General features: G+C 48.1%; 1 protein-coding gene across 1 annotated transcript; it reads left to right on the top strand.

The window, feature by feature from the left end:
- Nucleotides 1-11,563: 11,563 nt before the first annotated feature.
- On the top strand, nucleotides 11,564-12,715 carry LOC119281812 (cytosolic sulfotransferase 12-like). The gene has a single exon (XM_037562237.1). The coding sequence runs from the start codon at nucleotides 11,577-11,579 to the stop codon at nucleotides 12,609-12,611; it is 1,035 nt and encodes a 344-aa protein (XP_037418134.1). The 5' UTR covers nucleotides 11,564-11,576; the 3' UTR covers nucleotides 12,612-12,715.
- Nucleotides 12,716-14,135: the final 1,420 nt, after the last annotated feature.

Genomic DNA, 14,135 nt, shown 5'->3' with positions numbered 1-14,135 from the left:
GGTACTCCGGTATATGCCCGAAACCACCCGAAACTATTCCGGTGTCCGAACATAGTCATCCAATATATCGATATTTATGTATCGGCAATTTCGAGACTCCTCATTATGTCCGTGATCATATCCGGGACTCTGTACTACCTTCGGTACATCAAAACACAAAAAATTCATAATACCGATCGTCACCGAACTTTAAGCATGCGGACCCTACGGGTTCGAGAACTATGTAGACATGACCGAGACACATCTCCGGTCAATAACCAATAGTGGAACCTGGATGCTCATATTGGCTCCTACATATTCTACGAAGATCTTTATCGGTCAAACCGCATAACAACATACGTTGTTCCCTTTGTCATCGGTATGTTACTTGCCCGAGATTCGATCGTCGGTATCTCAATACCTAGTTCAATCTCTTTACCGGCCAGTCTCATCATCCCGCATCTAACTCATTAGTCACATTGCTTACAAGGCTTATAGTGATGTGCATTACCGAGAGGGCCCAGAGATACCTCTCCGACAATCGGAGTGACAAATCCTAATCTCGAAATACGCCAACTCAACATGTACCTTCGGAGACACCTGTAGAGCTCCTTTATAATCACCCAGTTACATTGTGACGTTTGGTAGCACACAAAGTGTTCCTCCAGTAAACAGGAGTTGCATAATCTCATAGTCATAGGAACATGTATAAGTCATGAAGAAAGCAATAGCAACATACTAAACGATCAAGTGCTAAGCTAACGGAATGGGTCAAGTCAATCACATCATCCTCCTAATGAAATGATCCCGTTAATCAAATGACAAATCATGTCTATGGCTTGGAAACTCAACCATCTTTGATTAACGATCTAGTCAAGTAGAGGCATACTAGTGACACTATGTTTGTCTATGTATTCGCACATGTATTATGTTTCCAGTTAATACAATTCTAGCATGAATAATAAACATTTATCATGATATAAGGAAATAAATAATAACTTTATTATTGCCTCTAGGGCATATTTCCTTCAGCCTCTGTCATCCCCGCATGAAGCGCCTCTCCGCTTCACAGGAGATCCCGTGAGGACCACCCGCCCAGGAGCCTTTTGTTGGGGAACGTTGCATAAAATAAAAAAAATTCCTATGTTCACCAAGATCAATCTATGAGTTCATCTAGCAACGAGAGAGAGGAGTGCATCTACATACCCCTGTAGATCGCGTGCGGAAGCGTTCAAGAGAACGGGGTTGAGGGAGTCGTTCTCGTCGTGATCCAAATCACCGGAGATCCTAGCGCCGAACGGATGGCACCTCCGCGTTCAACAAACGTACAGTCAGCGTGACGTCTCCTCCTTCTTGATCCAGCAAGGGGGGAAGGAGAGGTTGATGAAGATCCGGTAGCACGACGACGTGGTGGTGGATGCAGCAGGGCTCCAGCAGGGCTTCACCAAGCAACTACGGGACGAGGAGGTGGGGCTGGGAGGGGAGGGAGGCACCAGGGTATTGGGTGCGGCTGCCCTCCCACCCCCCCCCCTCTTTATATAGGGACTCCAGGGGGGCGCCAGCCCTAGAGATGGGATCTCTAGGGGGGCAGCGGCCAAGGGGGGTGGAGTGCCCCCCAAGGCAAGTGGAGGCGCCCCCTCCCCTAGGGTTCCCAACCCTAGGTGCAGAGGGGGGCCCGGGGGGGTGCACCAGCCCACTAGGGGCTGGTTCCCCTCCCACTTCAGCCCATGGGGCCCTCCGGGATAGGTGGCCCCACCCGATGGACCCCCGGGACCCTTCCGGTGGTCCCGGTACAATACCGATGGACGCCGAAACTTTCCCGATGGCCGACACTCGACTTCCCATATATAATTCTTTACCTCCGGACCATTCCGGAACTCCTCGTGACGTCCGGGATCTCATCCAGGACTCCGAACAACTTTCGGTTTGCTGCATACTCATATTCATACAACCCTAGCGTCACCGAACCTTAAGTGTGTAGACCCTACGGGTTCGGGGGACATGCAGACATGACCGAGACGGCTCTCCGGTCAATAACCAACAGCGGGATCTGGATACCCATGTTGGTTCCCACATGCTCCTCGGTGATCTCATCGGATGAACCACGATGTCGAGGATTTAAGCAACCCCGTATACAATTCCCTTTGTCAATCGGTATGTTACTTGCCCAAGAATCGATCGTCGGTATCCCAATACCTCGTTCAATCTCGTTACCGGCAAGTCACTTTAATCGTACCGTAATGCATGATCCCGTGACCAGACACTTGGTCACTTTGAGCTCATTATGATGATGCACTACCGAGTGGGCCCAGTGATACCTCTCCGTTATACGGAGTGACAAATCCCAGTCTCGATCCATGTCAACCCAACAGACACTTTCGGAGATACATGTAGTGCACCTTTATAGTCACCCAGTTACGTTGTGACGTTTGGTACACCCAAAGCAATCCTACGGTATCTGGGAGTTACACAATCTCATGGTCTAAGGAAAAGATACTTGACATTGGAAAAGCTCTAGCAAACGAACTACACGATCTTTGTACTATGCTTAGGATTGGGTCTTGTCCATCACATCATTCTCCTAATGATGTTATCCCATTATCAATGACATCCAATGTCCATAGTCACGAAACCATGACTATCTGTTGATCAACGAGCTAGTCAACTAGAGGCTTACTAGGGACATGTTGTGGTCTAAGTATTCACACGTGTATTACGATTTCCGGATAATACAATTATAGCACGAATAAAAGACAATTATCATGAACAAGGAAATATAATAATAATCATTTTATTATTGCCTCTAGGGCATATTTCCAACAGTCTCCCACTTGCACTAGAGTCAATAATCTAGTTACATTGTGATGAATCGAACACCCATAGAGTTCTGGTGTTGATCATGTTTTGCTCGCGGAAGAGGTTTAGTCAACGGATCTACGACATTCAGATCTGTATGTACTTTGCAAATATCTATGTCTCCATCTTGAACATTTTCACGGATGGAGTTGAAACGACGCTTGATGTGCCTGGTCTTCTAGTGAAACCTAGGCTCCTTGGCAAGGGCAATAGCTCCAGTGTTGTCACAGAAGAGAGTGATTGGCCCCGACGCGTTGGGTATGACTCCTAGGTCGGTGAGGAACTCCTTCATCCATATTGCTTCATGTGCTGCCTCCGAGGCTGCCATGTACTCCGCTTCACATGTAGATCCCGCCACGACGCTCTGCTTGCAACTGCACCACCTTACTGCTCCACGATTCAACATATACCGTATCCGGTTTGTGACTTAGAGTCATCCAGATCTATGTCGAAGCTAGCGTCGACGCAACCCTTTACGACGAGCTCTTCGTCACCTCCATAAACGAGAAACATGTCCTTTGTCCTTTTCAGGTACTTCAGGATATTCTTGACCTCTGTCCAGTGTTCCTTGCCGGGATTACTTTGGTACCTTCCTACCAAACTTACGGCAAGGTTTACATCAGGTCTGGTACACAGCATGGCATACATAATAGATCCTATGGCCGAGGCATAGGGGATGACACTCATCTCTTCTTTATCTTTTGCCGTGGTCGGGCATTGAGCCGAGCTCAATCTCACACCTTGCAATACAGGCAAGAACCCTTTCTTGGACTGATCCATTTTGAACTTTTTCAAAATCTTATCAAGGTATGTGCTTTGTGAAAGACCTATGAGGCGTCTCGATCTATCCCTATAGATCTTGATGCCTAATATGTAAGCAGCTTCTCCAAGGTCCTTCATTGAAAAACACTTATTCAAGTAGGCCTTAATGTTGTCCAAAAGTTCTATATCATTTCCCATCAGAAGTATGTCATCTACATATAATATGAGAAATGCTACATAGCTCCCACTCACTTTCTTGTAAACGCAGGCTTCTCCATAAGTCTGCATAAACCCAAACGCTTTGATCATCTCATCAAAGCGAATGTTCCAACTCCGAGATGCTTGCACCAGCCCATAAATGGATCGCTGGAGCTTGCATACCTTGTTAGCATTTTTAGGATCGACAAACCTTCCGGCTGCATCATATACACTTCTTCCTTAAGATAGCCGTTAAGGAATGCCGTTTTGACGTCCATCTGCCATATCTCATAATCATAGTATGCGGCAATTGCTAACATGATTCGGACGGACTTTAGCTTCGCTACGGGAGAGAAAGTCTCATCGTAGTCAACCCCTTGAACTTGCCGATAACCCTTAGCGACAAGTCGAGCTTTATAGATGGTAACATACCATCCGCGTCCGTCTTCTTCTTCAAGATCCATTTATTTTCTATCGCTCGCCGATCATCGGGCAAGTCTGTCAAAGTCCATACTTTGTTTTCATACATGGATTCTATCTCGGATTGCATGGCTTCAAGCCATTTGTTGGAATCTGGGCCCGCCATCGCTTCTTCATAGTTCGAAGGTTCACCGTTGTCTAACAACATGATTTCCAGGACAGGGTTGCCATACCACTCTGGTGTGGAACGTGTCCTTGTGGACCTACGAAGTTCAGTAGCAACTTGATCCGAAGTACCTTGATCATCATCATTGATTTCCTCTCCAGTCGGTGTAGTCACCACAGGAACATTTTCCTGAGCTGCACTACTTTCCGGTTCAAGAGGCAGTACTTCATCGAGTTCTACTTTCCTCCCACTTACTCCTTTTGAGAGAAACTCTTTTTCCAGAAAGGATCCGTTCTTGGCAACAAAGATCTTGCCTTCGGATCTAAGGTAGAAGGTATACCCAATGGTTTCCTTAGGGTATCCTATGAAGACGCATTTTTCCGACTTGGGTTCGAGCTTTTCAGGTTGAAGTTTCTTGACATAAGCATCGCATCCCCAAACTTTTAGAAACGATAGCTTAGGTTTCTTCCCAAACCATAATTCATACGGTGTCGTCTCAACGGATTTAGACGGTGCCCTATTTAAAGTGAATGTAGCTGTCTCTAGAGCGTATCCCCAAAATGATAGTGGTAAATCTGTAAGAGACATCATAGATCGCACCATATCCAATAGAGTGCGATTACGACATTCAGACACACCGTTACGCTGAGGTGTTCCAGGCGGCGTGAGTTGTGAAATGATTCCACATTTTCTTAAGTGTGTACCAAATTCGTGACTTAAATATTCTCCTCCACGATCTGATCGTAAGAATTTTATCTTTCGGTCACGTTGATTCTCTACTTCATTCTGAAATTCCTTGAACTTTTCAAAGGTTTCAGACTTGTGTTTCATCAAGTAGACATACCCATATCTACTTAAGTCATCAGTGAGAGTGAGAACATAACGATATCCTCCGCGAGCCTCAACGCTCATTGGACCACACACATCAGTATGTATGATTTCCAATAAGTTGGTTGCTCGCTCCATTGTTCCGGAGAACGGAGTCTTGGTCATTTTGCCCATGAGGCATGGTTCGCATGTGTCAAATGATTCATAATTGAGAGACTCTAAAAGTCCATCAGCATGGAGCTTCTTCATGCGCTTGACACCAATGTGACCAAGGTGGCAGTGCCACAAGTATGTGGGACTATTGTTATCAACTTTACATCTTTTGGTATTGACACTATGAATATGTGTAACATTACGTTCGAGACTCATCAAAAATAAACCATTGACCATCGGGGCATGACCATAAAACATATCTCTCATATAAATAGAACAACCATTATTCTCGGATTTAAATGAGTAGCCATCTCGCATTAAACGAGATCCAGATACAATGTTCATGCTCAAACTTGGCACTAAATAACAATTATTGAGGTTTAAAACTAATCCCCTAGGTAAATGTAGAGGTAGCGTGCCGACGGAGATCACCTCGACCTTGGAACCATTCCCGACGTGCATCGTCACCTCGTCCTTCGCTAGTCTCCGCTTATTCCGCAGCTCCTGCTGTCAGTTACAAATATGAGCAATGGCACCGGTATCAAATACCCAGGAGTTACTACGAGTACTGGTAAGATACACATCAATTACATGTATATCACATATACCTTTAGTGTTGCCGGCCTTCTTGTTTGCTAAGTATTTGGGGCAGTTCTGCTTCCAGTGACCCTTCCCTTTGCAATAAAAGCACTCAGTCTCAGGCTTGGGTCCATTCTTTGACTTCTTCCCGGCAACTGGCTTACCGGGCGCGACAACATCTTTGCCGTGCTTCTTGAAGTTCTTCTTACCCTTGCCCTTCTTGAACTTGGTGGTTTTATTGACCATCAACACTTGATGTTCTTTCTTGATTTCTACCTCTACTGACTTCAGCATTGAAAATACTTCAGGAATAGTTTTCACCATCCCCTGCATATTGTAGTTCATCACAAAGCTCTTGTAGCTCGGTGGGAGCGAGTGAAGAATTCTATCAATGACCGCCTCGTCCGGGAGGTTAATGTCCAGCTGGGACAGGCGGTTGTGCAACCCAAACATTTTGAGTATGTGCTCACTGACAGAACTGTTTTCCTCCATCTTACAACTATAGAACTTGTCGGAGACTTCATATCTCTCGACCCGGGCATGAGCTTGGAAAACCATTTTCAGCTCCTCGAACATCTCATATGCTCCGTGTTGCTCAAAATGCTTTTGGAGCCCCGGTTCTAAGCTGTAAAGCATGACGCACTGAACGAGGGAGTAATCATCAGCACGTGACTGCCAAGCGTTCATAACGTCTTGGTTCTCTGGGATGGGTGCTTCACCTAGCGGTCCTTCTAGGACATATGCTTTCTTGGCAGCTATGAGGATGATCCTCAGGTTCCGTACCCAGTCCGAATAGTTGCTGCCATCATCTTTCAGCTTGGTTTTCTCTAGGAACGCGTTGAAGTTCATGTTGACATGAGCGTTGGCCATTTGATCTACAAGACATATTTTGCAAAGATTTTAGACTAAGTTCATGATAATTAAGTTCATCTAATCAAATTATTTAATGAACTCCCACTCAGATTTGAAATCCCTCTAGTCATCTAAGTGTTACCATATCCGAGTCGACTAGGCCGTGTCCGATCATCACGTGAGACGGACTAGTCATCATCGGTGAACATCTCCATGTTGATCGTATCTTCCATATGACTCATGTTCGACCTTTCGGTCTCTGTGTTCCGAGGCCATGTCTGTACATGCTAGGCTCGTCAAGTTAACCCTAAGTGTTTTTGCATGTGTAAAACTGTCTTACACCCGTTGTATGTGAACGTAAGGATCTATAACACGCGATCATCACGTGGTGCTTCGAAACGACGAACTTTAGCAACGGCGCACAGTTAGGGGGAACACTTTCTTGAAATTATTATAAGGGATCATCTTATTTACTACCGTCGTTCTAAGTAAACAAGATGCATAAACATAATAAACATCACATGCAATTATATAGTAGTGACATGATATGGCCAATATCATATAGCTCCTTTGATCTTCATCTTCGGGGCTCCATGATCATCTTCGTCACCGGCATGACACCATGATCTCCATCATCATGATCTCCATCATCGTGTCTCCATGAAGTTGCTCGCCAACTATTACTTCTACTACTATGGCTAACGGTTTACCAATAAAGTAAAGTAATTACATGGCGTTAAATCATTGACACGCAGGTCATACAATAATTAAGACAACTCCTATGGCTCCTGCCGGTTGTCATACTCATCGACAAGCAAGTCGTGATTCCTATTACAAGAACATGATCTCATACATCACAATATATCATTCATCATTCATCACAACTTTTGGCCATATCACATCACATAGCAATTGCTGCAAAAACAAGTTAGACGTCCTCTAATTGTTGTTGCATCTTTTACGTGGCTGCAATTGGGTTCTAGCAAGAACGTTTTCTTACCTACGAATAACCACAACGTGATTTTGTCAACTTCTATTTACCCTTCATAAGGACCCTTTTCATCGAATCCGCTCCAACTAAAGTGGGAGAGACAGACACCCGCTAGCCACCTTATGCAACTAGTGCATGTCAGTTGGTGGAACCTGTCTCACGTAAGCGTACGTGTAAGGTCGATCCGGGCCGCTTCATCCCACAATACAGCTGAAACAAAATAAGACTAGTAATGGCAAGCAAGTTGGCAAGATCTACGCCCACAACAGATTTGTGTTCTACTCGTGCAATAGAGAACTACGCATAGACCTAGCTCATGATGCCACTGTTGGGGAACGTTGCATAAAATAAAAAATTTCCTACGTTCACCAAGATCAATCTATGAGTTCATCTAGCAATGAGAGAGAGCAGTGCATCTACATACCCTTGTAGATCGCGTGCGGAAACGTTCAAGAGAACGGGGTTGAGGGAGTCGTTCTCGTCGTGATCCAAATCACCGGAGACCCTAGCACCGAACGAACGGCACCTCCACGTTCAACACATGTACGGTCAGCGTGACGTCTCCTCCTTCTTGATCCAAAAAGGGGGGAAGGAGAGGTTGATGAAGATCCAGCAGCACGACAGCGTGGTGGTGGATGCAGCAGGGCTCCGGCAGGGCTTTGCCAAGCAACTACAGGAGGAGGAGGTGTAGCAGGAAGGCGAGGGAGGCGCCAGGGTATTGGGTGCGGCTGCCCTCCCACCCACCCTCTTTATATAGGGACCCCGGGGGGGCGCCGGCCCTAGAGATGGGATCTCTAGGGGGCGGCGGCCAAGGGGGGTGGAGTGCCCCCCAAGGCAAGTGGAGGCGCCCCCTCCCCTAGGGTTCCCAACCCTAGGCGCAGAGTGGGGCCCAGGGGGGTGCACCAGCCCACTAGGGGCTGGTTCCCCTCCCACTTCAGCCCATGGGGCCCTCCGGGATAGGTGGCCCCACCCGATGGACCCCCGGGACCCTTCCGGTGGTCTCGGTACAATACCGGTGGACCCCGAAACTTTCCCGTGTGGTCTAAGTATTCACACGTGTATTACGATTTCCGGATAATACAATTATAGCATGAATAAAAGACAATTATCATGAACAAGGAAATATAATAATAATCATTTTATTATTGCCTCTAGGGCATATTTCCAACACCTTTGGCGTTGGGCCCGTCGCCATCGCAGCCCTTGACGGCGGCAGTGGCGGCAGTGGAGGTCTCGAAGGTGGGACGATGGTAGGTTTAGGGGGCTGGCGTCACCCGAGGGAAGGCGGTGCGAAGGGGTACGAGGGGAGGCGACGCAAAGGGGTATCGTGGAACCTCGCTAGCAAGGCACAACACTTTGACCCAGCTTATGGCTTCCCTTTACTGAATTTTTTTGTCAGTGGAAAGGCGGTAAAGAGGATGAAAGAGAACAACCATTAGACATTCGAAGGTCGAGTTATGCATGGTGCCCCATCTGGGTCAACTTCTTCTCACTTGTAATCCATCTGATTGAACAATTGATTGACCATCATCTCTCATTGATCCATGCATGCATTAATGGATTTACTCTGATTTTTTTCCTCTCCTGAAACATTAAGCTCTAGTGTAATTAAGCATATTGCTTTTGTGATGTCTCATGTAGGGTGATTGCCTATATTACTTTCCCTCTTAAATTTATCGTTATTTTATTGAGAAATCCAACTTTCTCAATGCACTAAAATGAGCATGCACTATTTCCCTTTTTTGTACCCCGATAAATCCTGAACGTTTGGATTTCAAGCATGTCATCTCGAATGTTTTTTTGATGGCAACTTTTGTTGACATGAGGTGGCAAGTTTAGTTGTTATAATATGGCAGTTTTGTCCCAGTCCGTTTTTGTCAGAAAATTGTCATGGTTGCCAACCTCACGTCAACTAAAGTTACCATAAAAAATGTTTGGTTTGCCACACTTAAAATCCAAACTTTAGAAATTTATCATTTCCGTTTTCTGTTACCGGTGTTCCCTCCAAAGCAAAGCATAGGCGTTCATAATGAGGCCAATATAGGCAAGGGCGGGAAGGGTGATGAGCGATGACATGTATAGGGTGTCGTGTCAAAGTAGAGGACCCTGTCGGAGGGAGGGAGTTCTTGGGTCATGCTTATTGGGTTAGGGTGTGTGGGTTAGGGCATGTGAAGTTTTTTCTCCCGTTGCAACACATATGTATGTTTACTAGTAACAAAAAAGTTTCTCTTACTAGCAAGGTGGCCTTGTTACGCACATAAGCAACGAAAACACATCGACATTTATATATGCCGGGTGATAGGCGTCGGTCAACCAGCCAAAAATTGGGTCGGTCACCGCACAGCCAACCATCTGATACGAGTGCCCCGCATTGTCGGATTCCTCCCAGAAAATCGCCTCCTTTCTGCCTTCTTCCTCTTGCAGACGCATTGCCTGATTCCCCTTCCCTAAGGATGCGCCAGGGGTGCCGCCATGGCTGCCAGGGGTGCCGCCATGGCTGCGAAGGCACCACCATGTGAATGATCGTCGACCTACGCCGTCGAGCACTACCGTGCAGGTGGCAGCTCAGCTCCCCTCGCCGTTTGAGATCGTAGCCCTGTTGACTGGTTGCAGCATTTTCCAGCGTCGTTCGTAGCAAACGCCATTGCTAGTTGTAGCACTAGGTCGCTCCCCCGCTCGCCAACGAGCACTCTATAGGCCGCAAAACACGATTGTTGCCCTTGGATCGCAAAACTGGTTGCGGCATTTAGCGACGACGGTAGTAGCAAACTCCATTGTCGCCTGCATTACTAGCTCGCTCCCCCGGTCACCGCCAAGCATTGCGATGCCGGTCGCAAACACCATTGTCACCCCTCGGGTCTTAAGAGTTGGTTGCAGCAATTGACGACGACGGTCGTAGAAAACGCCATTGCTGGTTGTAGCATTGGCCTCACCCTGGTCGCTAGCGTCGCAACTTTTATAGATGCTGGTTGCAGCTCTGCCGATGGCCGGTTCCAACTTCTGTTGATGCCCGTTGTAGCTTTGCTTGAACACCAACCGTAGCAAATCGCCGTTGTCGGTTGTAGTATTTCCTGACAACGGTTCCAGCTTTGCCGCTGGCCTGTTCCAGCAAATGTAGACACGGTTCCAGCACGGCGTCAGTGTGGTTCCAGCATCTCGTCGTTGGAGCACCCAGAGACATCAGTTCCAGCAAAAACCTTGTCTAAAAAAACGTGTGCGAAAATCGATGGCGACGCCGACTGCGCACGCCGGCCACATCTTGGCAAGGGAGCCGCGTCTTGGCAGGGGGGATGTGAGAGCTCGTGCATTGGAGATGATGGAGCGTGATGCACCGTGCGGGAGAAAGAAGAAGAGGCATGTGATGGAGAATTGTTAAGAGGGCGTTGAAGATAAGGACAAGGGAAAAGTGTGGGCCGAGATCCATCGTTCGATACCACTTAAATCGACAGCTCGTGCTCGACCGGCCGAAGTTTCGGCCGGTTCGCTCGCTACAAACATTACCTTTTATATATACTCAAAGAAAAAATCTAGACTATCTTAAATAGTTTTTTATAGTTGGCACAAACGGGAATAATGGTGGGGAAACGGTAGGAGGTGGTGGTTGGATGACGCGAGACAAACACAACGGTAGAAGGAGTCCCGCCAATTATAATTGATGAGAGAGGGGATATTAGAAAACAAGCGAAGGAACGACAATAACACAAGATCTTTATAAGCAGGAAATATCTGGGCATTCTCGTTGCAGAAAGTGGAGCGCTGCACAAACGGGCCTTCACGAATCACACAAATTTCATGGCGTCCTCTCCACAATCCTCCTCCACCTTTGCACCCAAAGCCGACGACGAGGCAGCGTCCCACAAAGAAATCTATGACCAGCTCCTAGAGGTCGTGTCTACCAACCCGACGGTGCCCAGCGGCATCGGCCGCCCGTACACCCACCACCCAGACGGCTGGTACGCGTTCACGCCGGCCGTCGTGAACGCCATGGTCATCAAGCGGCACCTCAAGGCGCGCGACACCGACGTCTTCCTCGCCACCTTCCCCAAGTCCGGCACCACCTGGCTCAAGGCGCTCCTGTTTGCGACCCTCCGCCGCACCGCGGACGGGCCAGCACTCGCGCCGCTCGCAGCCCACAGCCCCCACCAGCTCATCCCTTTCCTCGAGTTCCAGGTTTTCGCCAACGGCCGGATCCCAGACCTGAGCTCCCTCCCTGCGCCGCGGCTCCTGATGACGCACATCCCGTCCCGGTCGCTGCCGGAGTCCGTGGCCGCCTCCGGCTGCAAGGTGGTGTACCTGTGCCGGGACCCCAAGGACTGCTTCGTGTCGCTCTGGCACTTCTGGAACCGGTTCGCGCCGTCGCCGTGGGACCTCGACGAGGCGCTCCAGCAGTTCTGCGACGGCGTCTCGCTGTTCGGGCCTTTCTGGGAGCACGTGCTGGGCTACTGGCGCTGGCATGTGGAGAGGCCGGAGCAGGTTCTCTTCCTGACCTACGAGGAGCTCGCCGCCGACACGCTCGGCCAGCTGAGGCGCCTCGCTGCGTTTCTCGGGCGCCCGTTCACGTCAGAGGAGCGGGAAGCCAGGGTGGACAGGGAGATCGTGGAGGCATGCGCCATGGAGAGCCTGGCGGGACTGGAGGTGAACCGCTCCGGGAAGACGGACATGACCGAGAACTCAGTGGCGAACAACATATTCTTCCGGCGCGGCGTCGTTGGCGACTGGAAGAACCACCTGACGCAGGAGATGGCCAGAAGGATCGATGAGATCAGCGAGAGCAAGTTCAGAGGATCGGGGTTGGCGTTGACACCGGCAACCGCAGATCAGAACTAGTGGGTCCAGGACGACAGATGCTATATTAATAAGCACAACTTGCACAACATTTGTCTTTTTCTTTTGAGAGAGAGATTTCGCATACCATTAAACAAATGTCAAATTACAACACGAAATCGTGAAAATCACGAGAAAGAAAGAGAAAAAACATATGCCCGAGAACATATGCAAGAAAACTTAATTGAAGAAGATTTTTGCAACCGTCATCTTCACCACTTGTCGTCTTCGGAAACGAAGAAGCACCATCGTCCATGAGGACTTTGTGAGCCGAAGAAGAGGCCTACCACCGGCAAGGCCATTATCGTTGTGGCGCGTCAACCGGGGATCATCCTCGTGCTTCTCGAAACCCAGATCCGTTGCATACCGTCGATGTCGTCGAGCTAGAACACCGGAACCGCCACCCACTAGCCTCCAACCTTGTTCTTGGACCTTTATCTTCACCCAAACAAAGGCGACACCACACGAGATGAGATCTTCCATAGACACAATAAACACCGCCAAATCCATCGCACCAAGAAAACGATGGAATATGGTTCCCACAGATCCCTCAATTTCACCACTGAGGATGTCATCGAGATGGGGCTGAGATCGTGGAAATTTTATTCCAAACACGAGCGTCACCGCCATCCAAACATCGCCATGGGACGCATTAAACTTAACCCTAACTACAGCCGAGGCAGAGAGCCGGGGTTCCCCACCCATCTGTCGCCGGAGTGGCGATCGGAGGGCAAGAGAACCCGCGGCCTCGCTGGCAGAGTAATATATTGTACTATGAATGTCAGTCATGATCAGCAAACATGACAAGGGAAATAACAGAAGTGTTACCATTTTTATTTTATTTTTTAGAGAGAAAGAAGTGTTACCATACGGTAGTATACATGAACATCGTTATCACGTGGTGTCTTCAGTACTGTATCAATAGATCACAACTTAGCAGCAGAGAGTGATTATCTTGTTGCCTGCCCCGCGTGAGTTTTCATCCTTCCAGTCGTCTCATGCTCTTGCTTTCTCCTCTTCGGCGTCCTTGCCTCCTGAATAATCTTGGCCTTTTTTATATATAAAGGATGGATTTTACGAGTTAAAATGAAGCATCAAGAGGATACCAACTCAATGAGCACATAACTGGTCTCTCCATAGATAGTGTTAGAGGAAATAGAGAGTGATCGGTGTAATTGCTGTTTTATTGCTTGAACCTCGCGGACATATATATGAGAGTACATGACTAACTTGGAGTACAAGACAAACTGAAATAATTCCGTGAAAATGAACAAATCTGGCCCTTATCTGAAACTTTGACACAAAATGACCCCAATCTGAAAATATTTCATGAAATGGCCCTCTTTTGCATGACGCCCGGGGCTAGGGCGCCATGCTAGAGAGCATGACGCCCTGGAAAAGGGCGCCATGGTAGCGACATGTAGCATGGCGCCCCGGCCTAGGGCACTATGCCAAATAGCATGACGCCCTAGCCCGGGGCGTCATGCTATCTAGCATGGCGCCCTAGCTCCGGGCGTCATGCTATCT

The sequence above is a fragment of the Triticum dicoccoides genome, chromosome 3B (genome assembly GCF_002162155.2).
Source record: "Triticum dicoccoides isolate Atlit2015 ecotype Zavitan chromosome 3B, WEW_v2.0, whole genome shotgun sequence".
Lineage (NCBI taxonomy): Eukaryota > Viridiplantae > Streptophyta > Magnoliopsida > Poales > Poaceae > Triticum > Triticum dicoccoides.
The sequence above is the reverse complement of the archived record's forward strand: the minus strand, read 5'-3'. Positions and strand labels throughout refer to the sequence as shown.

What these genes read in the sequence shown, in the direction of transcription:
- LOC119281812 (XM_037562237.1), top strand. Translation starts at nt 11,577, where the DNA reads ATGGCGTCCTCTCCACAATCCTCCTCCACCTTTGCACCCAAAGCCGAC.